At 53.1% G+C, this 19833-nt stretch overlaps 2 protein-coding genes across 7 annotated transcripts in view; one reads left to right on the top strand and one right to left on the bottom strand.

Annotated features, from left to right (window-relative positions):
- The window catches only part of TTBK1 (tau tubulin kinase 1), a 121909-nt gene extending 119621 nt beyond the window's left edge, over positions 1–2288 (bottom strand). Inside the window, exon 1 of one of the 2 annotated variants that reach the window (XM_049833559.1) lies at positions 2120–2288. The gene's annotated coding sequence lies outside the window, so the exon portion shown is untranslated. Of the gene's footprint in view, positions 1–1674; positions 1751–2119 lie in introns of those variants that run through there. The other variant, XM_049833560.1, reaches the window with a different exon arrangement.
- A 9443-nt stretch (positions 2289–11731) lies between these two features.
- Positions 11732–19833, top strand: part of ACSS1 (acyl-CoA synthetase short chain family member 1) — a 38211-nt gene continuing 30109 nt past the window's right edge. For 2 of the 5 annotated variants that reach the window (XM_049834026.1, XM_049834025.1), the window contains exons 1-2: positions 11732–12056; positions 15408–15504. In XM_049834026.1, coding sequence (XP_049689983.1) covers positions 11765–12056; positions 15408–15504 — 389 coding nt within the window. In that variant the 5' untranslated portion in view covers positions 11732–11764. Of the gene's footprint in view, positions 12057–12137; positions 12884–15407; positions 15505–19833 lie in introns of those variants that run through there. The other 3 variants (XM_049834027.1, XM_049834029.1, XM_049834030.1) reach the window with 3 other exon arrangements.

Below are 19833 nucleotides of genomic sequence, written 5' to 3'. Positions count from 1 at the left end.
ATAATTCCAGTTCCAGGAACTTTGCCCATTCCTGAAGGAGTGAGATTATTGTAAAGCATGCAAAAGCACACAGAACACAAAAGTAACAGCAGTGGACACCACATACACCATTCATGAGCATCACATCTCAAAAGTTTCTGATCCCACATACATCAGCATGAGAATGCTTGTTATGAGCTGGACGATCACTGGCACACAAAGGAAAAAAAGCCAAAACATTAACACATAATTCGTAACCTGCCCCTCTTATACTGAGAGGTAGTCTCAAAAGAAGCCAATACACTGAAACGTGGTGAATAACTATTAGTGAGACAGTGCTGATGCACACTCCCCTTTAGTCATACCACCTGTATAGGCACAGCACCTATAAGCATTAGTGTTGAGGGAGCATTAGCACACCCTATCTCACACATAACATCAGGCGAAATTTCACTCATACAGAGAAAAAGTTCTCAGGCTGAAAATCTCTGTTGTGACTCACTTAGAAGTTTGTTGCTGAAAGGTAGCATTTTCAGTGACAGTATGAGGAATATAAAAGAAAATCATGTGCAATGGTAAAATTAGGAAACCTTTCCTTCTATAATTCAAATTGTCTATACTCCCTCCTTGTAAGGCTAAGGAAATTAAAAAATATAGAAGAAAGAATTTAATATACAGCTGGTTTGGACTGCTCAGAAACAATGATACCGGCAGGTACTGAAATCCCTACCCCCAAAAAAACACAGAGGGTCTTGAACTTGGCATGCAAGTAGTTCAGCAACACTGATGGAGCGGCAGTGTCACTTCAGCGCTTCATATAGCGTACTGGTTCTTCGTTAGAATACAAGATGCACTTCAAGGTCACGGTGTTCATCTTGAAAGTTCTCAGTGGGTCAGACCCACGTTACTGGATACCTCCTCTCCCGGTACGCAGGGAAAGCACAGTGACTAGTCACATTCGCCAATGCAAACTTGGGCACAATGACGGGAAGACTTCTCGCTCAAAAGCTGCGGAAGAGACGGCAACGCACGCCAGAGTGAAATCTCCCACCCCGCCAAAGGTAACGAGGAGAAACTCTCAGCCTCCCGCCTCAAACCCAAGCACCGAAGAGTTATCCCAAAATAACACACTGAACACGCTCCCTCCCCAAAAAGCCCCTCCAAACCCGGCTGGCTCGCTAGCAGTCGGTTAGACGAGCACCTAGTGACACCGGGAAGGATGCTCATCCCCTCGCCCCGGGGGGGGGCAGCTTGGCCTCCCCGAAATAACCGACACCCTCCCTCAGTTCCCCTCACAGCTCCCCGCAGGCCCAAGGCCTCCCGCTGCCTTCACACCTCGCCCCCCACGCCGACACCGGGGACCGTGACGGGCGGCGGAGCCCCCCGGTATCACACCCCCACACACACACACCGCTCCCTTCCTCAGCGGAGCTTTTCGAGGAGCGGGAGGGAGGGAAACGGCGACGGGGGCACCCCCCGTTCAGGCCGCCCGCGGGCCTCACACGACGCGACCGTCGTCCGCGCCCCTGCGAGGCCACCGCCCGCCCCTCCCCCGGCGGGCATCCCACCCCCCAACCCCGGGCCTCGCCCTGAGCCCCGGAACCCGCCGGTCCGGGCAGCAGGCGGCGGAGAGGGGGGAACCGCCGCCACCGCCGCACTGGGGCCCCCCCATCTCGGCCCGGCCCTGCCCCTCACCTCGGGCCGCCCCGCCTCCCCCCGCCGAGGAGGTGGCCGCGTCCGCCCCTGCACTGCAGCTGCCGGCACGCTGCCGCCCTCCCCTACCTCCACCACCTCCCCACCGCCCCTCTCGGCAGATGGTTCGCCCCACCCCGGCCCGCCTTCTTATTGGCGGGACCCACCCGTCACTCCGCTTCGGGACCGCCCAGCCCCGCGGGCACGCTGGGAAATCGAGTCCTCCGCGCGGGAACCGACCCCTTCCGCAGCCAGCAGCGGGCGGAGGGACGAACTACAGTTCCCACAATGCCCCGCGCGCAGTCCCGGAGCGGAGCGGCCCGGCCCGGCCCGGTGCGACCGGCGACCCCACACCTCCCCAGCCGCCAGCGGGACGCCCCCTTCCCCCGCCAACGACCGCAACGGCCTCCGCCGCCCCCCGCACCCCCCCCCGTCCGACCCGGCTCACCTGGCCTCGCCGCCGCCGGCGCCTCCCGCTTCGGCCGGCGTGGGCAGCGCATACCCCGCGCCCCTCAGTGCGGCTCGCCGGGCTCGGTGCCGCCGGCCCGGCTCGTTGCGGCTGCGGCTGTGGGGCGGGCCGGCCCCGAGCTCATCCTCCCCCTCGGAGCCGCGGCGGGCGGCGGGATTCGCCCACAATGCACCGCGCGCCGCACCGACAGCATCAGCCTGACATCACCCGCGGGCCGCCCCCGCCCGGCCGAACCCGCCCCGGGCCCGCCCCGACACCACCACCGGCAACCGGCAACCGGCCCCGGCGTGGGGCTGGGCGCCGCACGGCCACCGGCACCGGGCACCGACCGCACTGCCGGCATACGGGGCTGGGCACTGCACGGTCCCGGGATTGGGACCGGCGTCCCCAGTATGCGGCTGGGCACTGCACGGTCCCGGGATTGGGACGGGCATCCCCAATATGTGGCTGGGCACTGCACGGTCCCGGGATTGGGACCGGCATCCCCAGTATGCGGCTGGGCACTGCCCAGTCCCTGGACTGGGACCAGCGTCCCCAGTATGCGGCTGGGCACTGCACGGTCCCGGGATTGGGACCGGCGTCCCCAGTATGCGGCTGGGCACTGCATGGTCCCAGGATTGGGACCGGCATCCCCAGTATGCAGCTAGGCACTGCCCGGTCCCTGGACTGGGACCAGCACCCCCAGTATGCAGCTGGGGGCACTGCACAGTCCTGGGATTGGGACTGGCACCGCCAGTATGTGGCTGGGCACTGCACGGCCTGGGGACTGGGACCAATACTGGCGCTGTCTGCACAGGGCCAGGTGCTGCATTTTGACCAGGACCAGCACCCTGGTCCTGGGACCGTCTTACCAGGACTCTCCCCCTGGGCCTGAGACTATCACCAGCACCTTCAGTGTGGAGGTGGGCACCGCACTGTTGGGACCAAGGCCAGAATCAGCCCATCTGCCTGGGGCTGGGCACTGGGTTGCACTGGGACTGGCAGCGTCGCCAGCGTGGGGATGGCACTGCCCTGAGCCGGCAGTGGTCAGCCCCATCAGGGCTGGCCTGGGGTTTACTCCAGTGCTCTGGGGTCAGGACCAGCTCAAGCACCACCAGCAAGGGACTGGGGCACTACACTGCACTGCCAGTGCCAGCACCAGCATAGTCTGGGCTGGACACCACCGTGGGACTGGGACCAGCACCACCAGCATTGGGCTGGATGCTGCACCATCAAGACCAGCACCGTCCCCATCTGCACCGGGGCCACATCCTGCCCTGCCAGGGCTGGGAACAAGCCCAACAGCCCACAAGTGGGCACAGCACCAGTGATACCATAACCACCACACACAGAAATGGCTCACACGAGTGAGCCTCTCCCTGCACACAGCTGAGCACTGTGCCTGTCCCCATACAGTCCCCTGTTCCCCCACCCTGAGGTACACAGCTGTACCCCTGCTCCAGGGATGTGCCATTCTCCACGCTCCAGCTCACCGCTACTCACATTGTACTCAGAGCACAGATAAGCACACGGCTCCTACAGATGTGCTGTGCAGCGCGCATGGCTGGGCTTTCTTGTTCCCTTTCATCCCAGATGTGCACTGCAGATCACTCATATCCCCAGCTGTACCTTGTACCTGTGCCCCAAACTGTGGATGTGCACTGCCCCGTGCCCTATAGATGTTCACCCAACACACTGCAAGGGGTGCTGCTCCCAGACCCTCTCCGCAGACTTGCAACACACCCATGCCTTCTCCCTGTCCCCACCAGAGTGACCCAACCTGTTGTTGGTCCCTAGCTGGAGATGCCCATCTGATCTCACGTGTGGGATGTCACACCAGCTTCCACAGGGCTGCAGTGCTCCCAAATCCTTTGTGGGACGTATCTCCTAGCCAGGAGTCTCCCCCCTCCCAAAGCAGTCACTTGGGGCCAGGGTGGTAAAGAAGGGGATATGTTAGGAAGATTGACATCCCTGAAGACATGCTCGTGCAAAGGCAGACCCACCACAACCATGGCCACCCCCAGCCACTCAGACTAGGGAGAACAGGGCTACCAGGCCCCCGTGATGTTTCTCCACTGGCTAGAGGTGGCCCTGCGCTCCCTGCATTGAGGGCTTGCTCAGTAGAAGCATCCTGCAGAGACTTTGGGGAGTCTCCAGCCCTGCAGCAGCTCATCTCGCAGGTCCCAGGGTGTAACACAACCCTTCACAGGCAGTTGCATCCTCATGCCGAGGCCCCTGTCATTCTAGGTCTATGATTGTCGGATGATTGACAGTTGCTGCATGAGCCCTTTGTGCTGCAACTCAAGTCCCCATCAGTTGTACCCCCAAGTACTGGCTCCTGGTGCCGCGTTTGAGAGGGCTCGAGGGAGGCAAAACAAAAGGAGAAGGTGGGGGAGCCGCCTACCCCTGCAAAGGCCCTCTCACATGCTTCTCAGTGCCCTTCAGACCCCTTTTTCGGCAGGCTGGTGGAGCTCCAAGCACAGACCCAGCAGCAGAGTTGGATTGGAAAAGACTTTCATGGTCTTGAGTGCACTAATAAGCCTTACTGGACCTTACCAGCCTCACGGGGGGTCTACCCACACCCTGCCCATGGGCCCATGAGCTCCATTTCAGCTTAGTCTTCAGTCCCTGCCTGAGCAATGCTGTGCTGATCTCCAGCTCAGCCACAGCTGTACCTGTCCATGTCCCCTGACCTGTGGATGGAATTCCTGGCTCGAACTTGAAGCTGTCTTTTCACTATAGGCATGCCCAGGAATCACTGGACAGCATCTGAGCCAGGCTGCCATCACTGGACCTGATCCTGGTGCGTAGATTGACTGCCTGGCTTGACGTCACACCTGCCTCGACATCACGCCTGCCTCGACATCACGCCTGCCTCATCACCACAAACTTGTCTGATGACTTGAGCTCTTGGTTGAACCTGGCTACCACCGCTGCACCCACCTTGCTTGGGTACCGTGCTACTGGGCCCCGGCTGGGGAGAACCTTGCCTTGCTGGGAGGGCTAACTTCAGAATTAGAACGGGGACTTGTCCAGGTCAGTCTGGAAAATCTTCAGGGATGGAGAGACCACAGCCTCTCTGGATCCCTCCACCCCTCTCCCGGGAAAGTAATTTTTCACGTAATCACATTTATGTTGCAACTTGTGCCTCTTTGACCTTAATGGAAAGGGGACGGCAATACCACTTGATGAGCTGAAGCGGAAGCCAAGTGAGAGCTGGAGGCTTCCCGACTTCCTCAGTTGTTTCCACCAGGCAAATGTCTGCCCATGAGTGGACCTCTGCTGTATGTGGACAGTGAGCCCAGAGCATCAATACCAAACTGGAGGGGTTGGAAGAGTTTGGTGCTGAAGCCTTCAGTCCCCCCTCAGCGTGGGCACCCCCAGCTGCTGCCCAAGAAGCAGCATGATGGGATGGTTCATCAGCAAGGACTTTCTGAAACAAAGCACATAGCAAAACCAGTGCAGACTGTGCTCGTGCAGGAGAGGAGCCAAAAGGCAAGGAATTATTCAGTGTTCATCAGTAGCAACAACAGCACTGAATCCTTTTGGTTTGAAATCCAGCCTTGGGCAGGAAACTCTTGAGGATGGGGCAACTGATGGCCTGGTCAGGCTAATGACGAGTGCGATGGAGAGGATGGGCATGAGCAGGGAAAGATACCTAGAAAAAGCGGTGATCTCTTTTGCTACTGACTGCTCCAGCGTGATACTGTACCGGCGGTGGCAAGGAGCCTTCAGAGGAGAAGGAAGCCAAAATTGCGCTAGGTACTGGGCTCTGAGCAGTGCCACTGAGACATCGGTTCTCTGATGCCAAACATGACACGACCTCCATGGACTCCTGAGCAGAGGAGCACCAGACACCCCAATACCCGCACCCTTCGGGGTGCTCCTGCACCGTGCAGCCACCACTGTGCACGTGGCAGTCGTGCCCCGTGCCGTACGTTGCAGCCGGACTTTGCACAGCAGATTTCTGCGCTTTCCTGCTTCTTGGTGCAAGGCTGGGTTCTGCGCCTTGGTCCCGTGCTGCCCCCTGCACCCGGGCAGGCACCAGGTGCTGCACCTGCCTCTGGGCTCAGCCGGGCACTGGGTCTCCCAACAGCCTTATCTTGCATTTATATCACGCATCTTGAAACATTCTTGGGGGAGAAAGGCATTTTTGTTCATGAGTTTTTTAACACTTTGAAGTGTTGTTTGTACTGTGTACAGCAGATGCGAACCTTGCAGCCAATTTAAGGGAAATATGTGCAATTTCGTGAGTTAAATGTTCGAAAGACGGTGCTATGATCTTAGAGATGTTTTTTAGTCTACATCTGTCTAAAAGCACTTTAGTTATCTGGATATTTCTAAGTATTATTCTTCTCCCTTGTCAGTTACTGAGCATTTATTAAACATTCATAAATGGAAGTGCAGCAAATCTTTATTTTTTCGCACTGTTTAGACTTTTATTTCAGGTGTGGCTAGATGTGAGCAGATCTGGCAAAGATTCATATCCCTGATTAGCTCGAGTACTCCGCTCCTTCAAACCCGCTGTAGTTCCTGCTGCTTTGGACCCAAGGTCCATGCTGATCTGTGCCACTGAGTTAAAGTGGTACCTGAATAACTGCGTTTTAGCTTTATTTCATCCCTGCTCTAAACCTCCCCCTGAGCCTTCGCCTCTGCAGATGGAACTGAACGGACCCACAAACCCACTGCGACAGATCTGGGTTAATTGTGACTTGGGAAGATTTCTAACACAGACCAGCATGTACATGGCTCTATAATGATGTTTTTGCATGGCCCTGCCTTTCTTTATGGGGCAAGATATCAGCTGTGTGCGCGCCATGTGGGAAGACAGCTGGAAAGTGCAGTTAGGTGTGGAACAGTGATAACCAAGTAGCAGTCATGGATTTCACCATCTTCTTCCTCTCCTTTTTATGGAAATAAGGAAAAAATAGCGAGATGAGCAATTGGGAAACATAATTCATGTCAAATACCTCCTTTGACAGAAAAAATAAAAAGGCAAAGCAAAGCAGTGAAAGGGGATTGATGTAGGGTAGCTGTGCCTGGGAGAGGGGCAGAAGCAGAAATCCCCTGCTATTTTCTCTCTCCCCAGTGGCACAGGACTGGTGCTCTCCAGGCTGTCACACCCGAGAGAGCAAGAGGTAGTCTGTGGGGTAAATGGAAAATGAGCCCATGGAGAGTTACTGAGAGGATATTAGCCTGCCTGGTGGAGTTCTGGCTCTAACCAGGATGGTTTCACCTGAAGGCTGAGACTTCAAACTGTCTCCAGAGATGGATGTGGAAAAGCCAGCCAGGCTTGCTAGGATGCCAGATGCTCTTTAACCCGGCAGGGATGAAAATCCTGTGCCCGAGTGCTTCCAGTCAAAGGTCCCCATCCGGCAAACACCTCAGCTTTATGCTGGCACTTTTAGGGCTTGCACGCCACATTGAATAAGCCTCGTATATGTTGGCAGGATTCAAAGATGAGGCTAATATCTAACTGCTGGTAGCAGTAAGAATAGGAGTAGAAAGATGTGGGAGGTTGAGGGTTTTGTTTTGTTTTGTTTTTCTTTCTTTTGTTACAGCTCTGATCAACAGATATCCACAGCCAAACTCACCCCCTGCTCAGACCACTACTGGCTTGGTTCATCAGTGCCTGCCGTGATATCAGCACAGAAGACCGTTAATATACATAATTCACTTTAACATCCCAAGCACAAACACAGGCTGGGCCTGTGGCTTGAGAGCAGCCCTTCAGAGAAGGACTTGAGGGTATTAGTGGATGAAAAACTGAATATGAGCCAGCAACGTGTGCTTGTAGCCCAGAAAGCAAATCACATTCCGGGCTGCATCAAGAGCAGCATGACCAGCAGGTCACGGGAGGGTATTCTGCCCCTCTGCTCTGATGAGACCCCCACCTGCAGGACTGCATCCAGCTCTGGGGCCCCCAACACAAGAGGGACATGGACCTGTTGGAGCAATTCCAGAAGAGGGCCACAAAGATGATCAGAGGACTGGAGCACCTCTGCTATGGAGACAGGCTGAGAGAGTTGGGGTTGTTCAGCCTGGAGAAGAGAAGGCTCCAGGAGACCTTATAGTGGCCTTCCAGTACCTAAAGGGGACCTACAGGAAAGCTGGAGGGGGGCTTTTTACAAGGGCATGTAGTGATAGGACTAACGGGTAATGGTTTTATACTAAAAGAGGGTAGATTTAGGTTAGAGGTAAGGAAGAAGTTCTTCATGGGGAGGGTGGTGAGGCACTGGAACAGGTTGCCCAGAAAGGTTGTGGATGCCCCATCCCTGGCAGTGTTCAAGGCCAGGTTGGATGGGGCTTTGAGCAACCTGGTCTAGTGGAAGGTGTCCCTGCCCACAGCAGGGGGTTTGGAACTGGGCGATCTTTAAGGTCCCTTCCAAGCCAAGCCATTCTACGATTCTTCTATGATACACAGGGAATGTAGGAAGCAATTCCATAACCTGTCTTTTATCCAGCACCAGCCTTTCCTGGCATACTCAAGCGCCATACTTAATAATGAGAATTGCCATGAGAATTCCCTTGGTTCTCAAAAGTCAACAGCCTGATGCCAGCCTTCACTGCCAGAAAGTCATAGCTAGGACAAGTAGGCATCACAAAATCTCAGGGACTCATCTCCCCTCTCCTCAGCTCTCTTGGAGGCAAGAAAGGAGATTTGGGGTTGTGCTTGTCCTGCCCAGCAGCCCAGCTGAACAGGGCGATTGGGTGGACTCCAAGCTGGATTACATCTGAGTTGTGTTGATGATGGTCATGGCTTTCTTTGAGGAAAAAGACAGTCAAAACTTGAAGGGGGGCGGGGGGGGGGGGGGTGTGGTCTGATGAAGCAGGAGAAAAATAAAACTTGGTGGTGGAAAAGGAAAATCAACTTTATGTGGAAGAAAACCAGAGAAGGGCACCATTCCCAGAAGATTTCGAGGTCTGCAAGTGAAGCAGCTAGCTTTTCAGGCCAAAGAATTTAAATTCAGGCTTAGGGTTTTTTGACAACTCATTTGCTCGTTTTGTGAAAAGCATTCCTCTGCAATCCTGGGGGGAGTGCTGGTGGTGTGTGGTTTGCATGTAAGTAATCGTTGATAGAAAACTTTTGAGCAATCCATAAGCAAACCAAGTGAAAGCCGAAGAGCTCTCCATACTCCTATCTGGCACCAGGTGGCATACGTGCTGTTGTTTGTAAGAGAACATTTAGGCAAACCGAAACCCTGGCATTTAAAACATAAGGAAGGAATACTAAGCTCTATCAGCAGTGCGGTAACACCTACTTTCCAAGGAAATTAAGAGTATATTTATTCTCGTATTTTAGCTATAAAACACAGCCACAAACGTCAGAAGTGTCAGAAATCCAAATCCTGATAAAATCTGTGTTATTTACCTAGATAAAGCATCTGGTGATATTTCTAGGATAGGAAAAAGTTATACAAAACACTACTTGTCTCTATCACTGCCAGAACAAGCTTCAGCTTAGCGTAAAGAGTAGCTTCAAGTTTTTAATCTTGAACGTGAAATGTGCTTTGTCTGCCCAAACTCTGGGAGTGAGTCGAGTTGGTGCACGGGTAGTTTGGCACTTCTTAAGGATACACAGACCTTGCTGCTCTAATATGAGTTCTCAAACTCGGTGCTGGGAGGCTGGACCAAACTGCCTAAAAGAATTCGTTTCTTCATGCCAGCAAAGAGGTCCCCATTATGCACGGGGAAGAAGCTCTGTGTTACTTGCTGTAAAATCTCACTGCTTGTTATTGAGGGTTTGCCCTATAAAGTCAGGGTTAAACCTGGTCCTGAGATTAAGATGGAGGAAGAAGCGTCACAATACCAAAGCCAGGAGCTCCACGTTGCGTTAATGACAATGCTCGCAGGGCTGCCAAGCAAAACGGTGGACGCGTCCCCACTTGGAGAGACCTACCCCATTTTGAGCAAAGGGCGGACAGGCGTACGACACGCGGCAGTGCGCGAGGGCACGACGCGTTTACCACCACCCCACGCGTCCGCGTGCGAGGGCCGGGAACGCCGTTTGAGGCCGGTGCCGCCGCTGTGCTGACTTTGTGGTCGGCGTGCGGTGACGGACGTCAGTTTGTCGGCAGGACAGCGCGCGTTGTGTGCCGAGCGTTGCCGCGTGTGCCGAAGCGCGTGGCTGTACCTGTGTGCGTGGTGATGAGGGTGCATGCAGGGGTGCAATCTCTCTGCGCGTCTGTGCGGGTGATGTTTCCAGGGTGGTGTAGGTGCAGGGTGTATCTCCGCGGGTGACTCTGGGGATGCAGGGGGTTTGTTCCCAGGGCTGTACGGACACCGGGGTGCATTTGGGTAGGCGTTTCTCTGGGTCCGGCGTACCTGTGTGAGTGCTACGGCTGTTCCCAAGGCTGGGAGGGTGCAGGCGTATCTCACTGGGTGCAAGGTGCTCCTGGGGCCATGCGGGTACGGGGGTGTCTCTTGGGGTGGTCCCAGGGCCATGTGGGTGCTGGGGTGTCTCTTGGGGTGCTCCTGGAGCCCTGTTGGTGCTGAGGTGTCTCTTGGGGTGCTCCTGGGGCCATGTGGGTGCTGGGGTGTCTCTTGGGGTGCTTGCAGGGCCATGCTGGTGCTGGGGTGTCTATTGGGGTTCTCGCAGGGCCCCATGGGTGCAGGGTTGTCTCTTAGGGTTCTCCCGGGCCCTGTGGGTGCTGGGGTGTCTCTTGGGGTGCTCCTGGAGCCCTGTGGGTGCAGGGGTGTCTCTTGGGGTTCTCCCGGGCCCTGTGGGTGCTGGGGTGTCTCTTGGGGTGCTCCTGGAGCCCTGTGGGTGCAGGGGTGTCTCTTGGGGTTCTCCCGGGCCCTGTGGGTGCTGGGGTGTCTCTTGGGGTGCTCCTGGAGCCCTGTGGGTGCAGGGGTGTCTCTTGGGGTTCTCCCAGGTCCTGTGGGTGCTGGGGTGTCTCTTGGGGTTCTTGCAGTGCCATGTGAGTGCTGGGGTGTCTATTGGGGTTCTCGCAGGGCCCCATGGGTGCAGGGTTGTCTCTTAGGGTTCTCCCGGGCCCTGTGGGTGCTGGGGTGTCTCTTGGGGTTCTCGCAGGGCCATGACGGTGCGGGGGTGTCTCTTGGGGTTCTCCCGGGCCCCATGGGTGCAGGGGTGTCTTTTGCGGTTCTCCCGGGCCCTGTGGGTGCTGGGGTGTCTCTTGGGGTGCTCCTGGATCCCTGTGGGTACAGGGGTATCTCTTGGGGTTCTCCTGGGGCCCCATGGGTGCAGGGGTGTCTCTTGGGGTTCTCCTGGGCCGTGTGGGTGCTGGGGTGTCTCTTGGGGTTCTCCTGGACCCTGTGGGTGCTGGGATGTCTTTTGGGGTGCTTGCAGGGCCATGCTGGTGCTGGGGTGTCTATTGGGGTTCTCCTGGGGCCCCATGGGTGCAGGGGTGTCTCTTGGGGTTCTCCCGGGCCCTGTGGGTGCTGGGGTGTCTCTTGGGGTTCTCGCAGGGCCATGCCGGTGCGGGAGTGTCTCCGGGACCGCTCCCGGGGCCATGCGGGTGCGGGGGTGTCCTGAGGTGTGTGGGACACCCCCGGGTCCGGGGGCCGCGGGGGGCCGCTCCCGGAGCCGCCCGGCTGTGGGGCAGCCCCTCCCCGCGGGCGGTCTCTCCCGGCGGCCGCGGGGGCGGTGCCGGGGCCCCGACGGCGGCGCAGGGCCGTACCCCGATGGCGTCGGTGGCGGCCCGAGCGCGGGTGCTGCGAGCCCTCAGGCGCCCTCTCCCACCGGGACGGCTCCCGCTCAGCGCCAGGCGTTACCTCAGCGACGCGGAGGGTTCCGTCTCCCTCCCGCCCGGCGGCTACGGGGTCTGGCAGGAGCGGGCGGCCCGCGACCCAGCCGGTTTCTGGGCAGAGGTGGCGAGGGGGGTGCTACGCTGGGACAGCCCCTTCCATACGGCTTGCGAGGTCGGCCAGCCCGCCGCCGCCCGCTGGTTCCTCGGTGGCCGCCTCAACGTCTCGGGTAAGGCGTCGTCGTCCGTCCTTCCCCCACCCCGGGCATCCCCTGCCGCCCTGAGGGCCCGTCCCGCCGGGGGCTGCCCGCTTCTGCCTTCGCGGCCTGCCGAGGGCCTTCCCACTGGGGTAGTTTTCACCAGCGCTCCTCTTCTGAGGGAAAAACCGAGGAGTTTGGCGGAACGGCGTTGGGAGCGCGTCCGCTGGGTGTTGCGAAGCGCTCTTGGGAAGAGGGGATGAACCTGGCTAAGCCTCTCGCCCTGGCTCTGCTTCCCCGGCGGCCGCTCAGCCCTTCTTTGGGGGTACCCTGCGGCAGCCCCGATGTCTGGAGCACGGCTTCCCCGGTGCCACGCCAGTAGGGATGCCTCAACATCGGCCGTGTCGGCCTCAAGGCCGGCTGCAGGGTGCCGCTTGGGCCTGCGGTGGGCTCCGCAGCGGTGACGCAAAGGTGAACTGAAGGTGGGGGACGGTGCGAACCCCAGTGCTTTATCGGGGGGAAGCTGCTGCTTCTTTTTTGTCTTAAATGAGGGGCTTGGTCTTTTCCTCCAACTTCACCGTATCTGCCGTGAAGGCTCTTCTGTGCCGTGGCTCTGCTTCATCTGGTGGGAGTAAGTCCCAGCCCCGTCCGGGGTACAACTCGGTGGCAAAGTCTTTTAACAGGGATGTACGTTTCTTATCTTCATTTCCCATTCCTGGGAGAGTGCTTGATCACCATAACCTCTCTGGCCACCTTTTTATGCAGCAAAAGAGCAAACCTTCCTCAGATCTTCCAGAGGACGTAGGGAAGCGTCTCCTCCCAGGAGATGATTCCCAGCAGTGGATCCCAAGTTGATGGAGGTGTGTGTACAGCCCTGCTTCCAGCACCCAGCAATCAGAGGGATTGTAGCCAGACTTCTGTTTTCATTGATTCCTGTCGAAAGGAAAATCTTGGCTGAGCACAGAGACTTTCAGGGAGCTGTTTCTTTCCTCTGTAGAGTGGGATCAGCACCTTCTTCTAGATCCCCTGTGGGTCAGGTGTCTGAAATTCAGATATTGCTAGGCCTGCTTTTAGGTCATGTCTTGCATCTGGCTCTTCAGCAGGCACTAAATGCCACTTAGTTTTCTTTCCATAGGTAAAAAGAAACCGTAGACCTCTGAAACACAGATGCACAGAATTAAACAGTTTTGCTATTGATGGTTTTCTTCTTTTAAAGCACAGTCAAGATGGTACTCGGCCACAGCCGAATGGCTTGTTTTCTGCTAGGAGGCTCTGGTTTTGTCCCTTGATCTCTTGATTTGAACACTGGTTACAGAAACATGGCAACAGTTCGGGTCCCTGATGCAGAGCAGCCTGTGTACCCATCTCCTAACACAGCTGGACCACAGGCAACTGAGTCATCTGCTGCTTTTTGCTTGGGGAGACCTTGTGGTAGGATCTGGGGCAATTGCGAGCTTCAGCGCTTCTGGGTTTATTGCACTGTAACTCCTGTCCAGGAGAATAATCCGGCTAACTACTTCACTTCCAACCAGGGCACTGGGTTCTCAGGAGCATGTCTTACCAAAATGAATTGTTTCCAAGCGTTGTTGAGGAGGCAAGAAAACATGGAGAAACCATTAGGATATAGTAGTAAGGGGAAGGTCACTAAATTCTATTTTGTAAAATGAGCAAAAGGCTCTTGTTAGCCTAAGATCAGGAAGGAAATAATAGCATTTGGCCCTGGTTCACCTGCCAGTTCTTACTAAGCAAAGAGCTAAAGCTCTCACTTGGCTCAGCTGGGGCTCGCTGCAACAGAAATTCCCTCTGAAGGCTGGTATGGCTGCTCATGAGTTAGAAGTGCTGCTTGGGCAATGAATCCCGGTTAATGTGATTTACTGTAGTGTGGTGCAATGTGTGAGGGTGTTGCTGCAAAGAGCTTGGAGGTGGGAGTTGCTAAGGGTCACAGACCAAGCCGCAGCAGATCCGATTACCTACGGACAGATGGAACCAGTGTATAACTGCTTAAAACATTCCCCTTAGAGCTTTTGTCCTCCCATATCATATTAGGGTGGTCTAAGGAATGGCTTTATCTCCTTTATTTTTATAGTATTGCTGCAGAGATTTACATTAAAATATAAAAGACTTTAAACAGCTGAAGAGTGCTTTTTCATATTTTTGAGATTGAGTGTTGTTCTTGTAATGAAATATGCTGAATTCTGAGGGATTTGCACCTTTAGGGGCTCACTTCCACCCTCTATGTAAATCAGCTGTGACCATAAAACAGCCAAAGCTGACTCCTGGGCTGCAGTTTACTTAAACTTCACAAATTGTGACAGCAATAGGCAGCTTTCCTTGCACTTAGTTTATCTGGAAAAAATGAAATCCTCCCCTGCCAGTATTAACGTTTCCAGGAAATATGATCTGAAACTCAACAATTTTTTAGGGGTTTTCTCTGACTTATATGTACAGCAGTGTGCCTGACTGGTTTTTAATAGTTGTCTATTGGAATAAAGTAACTGCATTTGGAAGATTATAATGAAATAAGTAAGCATAGTTTAGGCTTAGAATTAATACTTTACAAGGTTAGTCTCTAACCATCAGGCAAGTTGCTACTGAACGTGCAGGCAGGTTTCTTGGTTGGATTCTCTATAAGCTTCTTCAGGGTGGGTGCTCTCCCTAAGTCCACTTGAGCATCTCGCGTAGTTGTTCAGGATTCTTCCACCTCGAGTTGTTGGGGGGAGAGATGCACCTTCAAAAGGTAATTTGGTAAACCTTTAAGTTTTAGGAGGTGTAGTACACAGCTCGAGACATGCTCATCTTTCCCAGATGTCTGGTAATGTGTAGGTGTCTACTCTGTGATTTTACCCTAGATCCTAAAGTTTTAGATATTTTCAGTTAGCTGAGATTCAGCTCTTCTGTTACACCCTGGAATAAAAGTGTTTCATATGAGCTTTAATTAGAAAATTCAAATGATGCAGTGCTAAAAATGCAAGCTGGGTAAGACAGTCTGTCAGATTTATGTAGTGAAATGCTGCTCTAGGGAGCAAAAACATCAAAAGAGTGTCTTGTCTTTGTGCTGCTGGGAGCAGGGTTGAGATTTGGGCTGGTTTAAGTTTAGCCAGTGGAGCTAAGCTGAGCTGAATCAGCTGAGTGATGCCATTTCTTAAGGCAGCTGTACCAATTAAGTATAGTATTTGTAGTATTTGCATACTACAGGTAGAGCAAAGGACAGCTTTACCAGTGCTACAAATGCTGTTACTTTCAGTGTTATAAATGAGCATGCGGCTAGCTAGCGAACAAACGATGTTTCATCTTACGCTAGCTTGCTGTTACGCTTGACCAAGCTGAGTTTACAGAGCACATTGCATATGATCAGGCTTTGTTTAAACCTCTGTTTTCTTACAGTAAATTGCTTGGATCAACACGTCGAAAAGTCTCCGAACAAAGTGGCTTTGATTTGGGAGAGAGATGAGCCTGGCACTGCAGTGCATGTCACGTACAGGTATGGCACCTTCTCACAATGCTTTACGATGCCTGGCAATGTGGTGGGGTGGGGAGAAGAGACGCTGCTCTGAAATTGGACCTATGTGAAACTCTGCTTTCTCCCAAGGTTCTCCAGCACACAGGATGTGCAGCCGCAGTGCTGTGGCTAGGTTGGGGTGTCATGATGAGACAGCTCCTGAATAACTCAGGCGTGTTACCACCGAGAAATTACATTCTTCCCTTGGGTTCTTCACAGAGAGGGCTCCCTGATCTTAGGCACTTGTATAATAAACATATTACAGGGTGAGAGGTACAGTGGATGTAAGTTACTGATGGCTGCTGAAAATTTCAGATTGAGATCTGGCATCATCTTCTGGTTATGGTGTTAATCAGGCCTGCCTGGCAATTCCCTCTCTACATGGGGGCTTTTAGAAGAGAAAGGCTTGTTTTTTATCTCTGGCTTATGTTCTCACCTGCCAGTTTTCTTTTTGCTTGTTAGAAGCATTCATGGGAAAATTTCTGTGAGCAGCTTTTGGTTTCAGCACAGCAGCAAATGTCTTGGTGCAAACATCTTGTGTTGATGGTCAATGGCATGATACCAAGTCCTGGCTGGAGGGGATGTGAAGCTCCCTGTGTTCCTCTTCCCCATCCTCAGTGCAGTTTAAAGCAACCTTGAGGCTGCTCTGAGTGACATTGACTTGTAATTGCTGCTATAGATTGTAGGATTTGTTAGAATATGGCAGTTTTCAAGCATATTTCTCTTCTCCCTGCTATGTGCCCTCATTTAGGAGGCAGGCCTGCTTGCAAAAGTGCCTTTTACCTCATCTGTCTCTCTAGTGAGAGCTAAAGGTTTCCCAGACTTGTACGTTCCTCAGTGCCTATTTTAGGGAGCCACATGTTTAATCTGCTGGATCTCGGGGAGCCACATGTTTGATCTGCTAGATTGGAAAGCAGAGGCATCATAGGAAGTCCTGACATCTGACTCTTTTACAAAATGTTTTCTGTACCTTGTTGATAGTTGGGATTCCTGGAGCTCCTTGAGTCTAAATAGGTTCTGGTGGTCTGGTTCACCTCCAGAATTTATTAAAGCTCCTGAAAACATTATTCATTGGAGTGAGGAAGCTGGTCAGCAGGGAGGAGTGGGTGTACAAATAGCTTTGAGAGGTTAGTGCTCCATGCTACAGAAATAAACACAATCTGATGTAAAGCTGTGGAAGAATTGGATTAGTTTTAGTCTTGGTATTGTTATTTGACAGGCTATGTAGGCATGTTGTGGTATAAATGTGTTGTAACAAACTGGGTAGCTTGGCTAAATGCTTTGAGTTCTGCTTTTGCCATTCAGGTGGTAGAAAAGGAGATGGAATCGAAGGTTTCTCACAAAGTTTGGGGTGGTGTATGTACTTTTACTGCTCTCTTCATGTCCCAGTTGTGAAACTGGGGGTAGGTCACAGGTGGGAATTGTGCTCTTACTAACCTGAGAAGGAGAGCAGCCCATCGGCACAGCCTCATTTGAGGCAACTCTAACCTCCCTCTCAGATTGTGCTACTTGAAATGTGCTGAGCTGCTCCAGACCCTCAAACTATCTTCTTGGGATCTCTGGAGATATGAGAAGGCCTTTCTGAACAGCAACAGAACTGTTTTTCTCTTGGCCATGCCAAAATGTATTTGGAAGAAAGCACATTTTCAGCCTGTGGATTTGTGATTGTGTGGCTTGGAGAGAAGTAACTCACTTCTGAAAATTGAATCCCTCTTTGCGCAGTCTTACAAAGATATGGTAATTAGCAACCTGAAGGAAGAACATGCAAGTAAAAGGCAAGTTGGCAACCTCTATTTTCAAACTTCTCCTTGTATTTGAGAGCCATGTTCTTGTTTCTGCCTGATATTCTTGGTGAGATGTGACTGCATTCGAGTGACGCAGTTTCTCAAGAGACTTTGGTCCTATGACATGGTAAACAGGTCACTTGGTTCTCTGCTTCTCTCATTAAGCCAGGAATAGCTTTGTTGAAAACAGTGATATTATATGGGTTTGTATGCAAGGAGAGAATCAAAAGTTTTGCCCTTTCCGTGGTCTTTGGGCTGCATTTTTAAAGGTTTTAAATGGGGCAGTAAGGTTTTCCAACATGTGGTGGCACTGACCTCCCTTTGAGACTGAGCTTAGCTGAAAACTTTTTGCAGTAGCATCTTGTTTTATCTAGAAGTTTTGTGAGGCAAGGCATATCAGAAAAAGAGGTGGCCCAGAAGCTGTGATGCTGGTTGAGTAATCCTCCAAGAGCCTTCTGTAGCAGGGTGGTCTCTGCACGCCAGCCTCAGTGCAGGACAGCCCCAGTATAAAGAGGGAAGGAGAGGGATGCTGGATATCAGAAGGACCCAAACTCTGGTGTCTGTGGCAGAGGAGTTATGCCTGTTTCCTTAGGATCTGGATGTGCTGTTAATGAGACAGCTGTCTTAAAGTTGTGCGCTAGGGAGGTAAAGGCTTTAATTTGGCCACTGCCTTAATGGACCAGCTTTGAGGAAGGTCCTGAAATCTCAGCTGGGAGGTGTCCAGGGCTTACGTGCAGAGAAATACAAGGCACCGGTTTTTTGCATTATCTACTTTGCCAAGCTTGCTGCTGTGAGCTTCTTCTCTTTATAGATAAGCCCTGGGTGGCACAAGGAAAGATGTGGCTGCTGGTGTGGGTGCTCTCCCTTCTCTGGGGAGCTGTCAGGGGCAAGAAAACAGCTGAGCGCTGGCCCCGTTCCCATCACAGCCTGCAAAGCAAGCAGGTGGCTGTGCGGGAAAAGGGCTCCTCCTCCCTGAAGAAGGGGAAATCCTCGATCAGCAGGACCTCTGCCATGCACTGGCAAGAAATGCAGCTTCATTGGAAAGTCCTGTCCCAGCTTGCTCATCCTTGGGAGAAGCAAGAGCCTCTGTTTCCGTCTGCTGCCCCACTAACTGCCTAGCTGACAGCGGGCAAAGAGCTGGTGGGCTTGTGCCTATGTCAGCCTGCATCCCTATACATGCTTGTCAGCAGGGTGGGTTGTGTTTATGCAGCTGAGTTCAAGTGCTCCGTGCTAGGAGAGGAGTCCAAACATCTCCTTACTGGCAAAGATAAACAAAGCCATGGGTGAAACATTTCAGTTTTGCTTGAATGATGATTGCTGCCCTTACAAGCTCAGTTGTGATGATCTTTTTCACTGCTGAGTTTTGTGCCATCTCTCCAGCTGATGCAACTCAGCATTTCGGGGGAAAAAAGTTCCCTGGCCTCTCTTGTGCTTTTTCCTTTCTCTGGATTTCCTCTTTATCATGCAGAAATTCAGCTAAGTTTCAATTTATCTCCAGTTTTGAATGGGAAGGCAGGAGACTTTGGTTTTTTTACTGCTTTGTGACAACAGGGCATTCAGTCCTCCTGGGATTTGGTGGCTGCAGTCAGCAAAGTGGAGGCAGATCATGGCAATCTGTTATGAAGAGGTCTGGCTCTCTGGAGGCTAAACTCAGTGGTAGGACAGTGGCAAAGTAGCAGTTAACCCACAGGAGTGTACTGCTCTGAGTAGCCAGCTGAATTTATTGGCGGAAGGGTCCAACCCGACTAGGAGTGTTTTGTCCTGCTCTGTGGATGTTGTCAGGGCCCAGGAGCTTTGAAACCTTGCAAAGGAATTCCCCAATGTGTTCCTGAGCCCTGCGTTTTAAAGGGCACTATATTATCAAGTGCCTTGTACAAGCAGGCAGAGTTGGTGGCTGAAGCTGTTGGGTTGCAGCTTCTATAAGCTCAGCAGCAGGGAATATTAAAGACAGCAGCTAAAGTTATGCCAGACCTCCCCCTGTCCGACATGGGTTATTTATTCTCTCTGGTGTTCCCTTGTTTACCACTGTCTCTACAATTTAGCCACCTGTGAGTCAGTGTTTCCTAGCACTACAAAATCCTACGGATATTGCCAAAGGGAACTGTGCAAAGAAGTGGGCAACAGTACATGTTAGCTAACGTATTTTTGCAAAGGGTTGCAGGTTGGGTCTCAGTGGAAGGGTTTTAATTTACAAAGGAGCTTGCTCTGGTGCAGAAAATGGTGTAGGCAGAGGGAATGATCAAAATGCAAAATACAAAGTAGGGAGTGAAAAGCAGAAGCTGAGGGGCCAGAAATTAGGGTCCTTGGTAGCGTTTCTTAGGGTCCTAGGTAGGTGGGAGAGAAGTGGTTGGACATCTTCATTAGCCACATTGCAGCTATGCCTTTAACAAGCCAACAGATGGTGGTTCCTCAGCCCGAGCTGAAATGGTTGAAATTGTATTAGAGATCACAGTGAAGACTGCAGCTGGAAGCCGTGTGGGGACTCACCAGGCTGTGCAATGTGGAAGGTGTCTCTCATTGACAGCAA

Source organism: Accipiter gentilis, chromosome 30 (assembly GCF_929443795.1).
Source record: "Accipiter gentilis chromosome 30, bAccGen1.1, whole genome shotgun sequence".
Lineage (NCBI taxonomy): Eukaryota > Metazoa > Chordata > Aves > Accipitriformes > Accipitridae > Astur > Astur gentilis.
The sequence above is the reverse complement of the archived record's forward strand: the minus strand, read 5'-3'. Positions and strand labels throughout refer to the sequence as shown.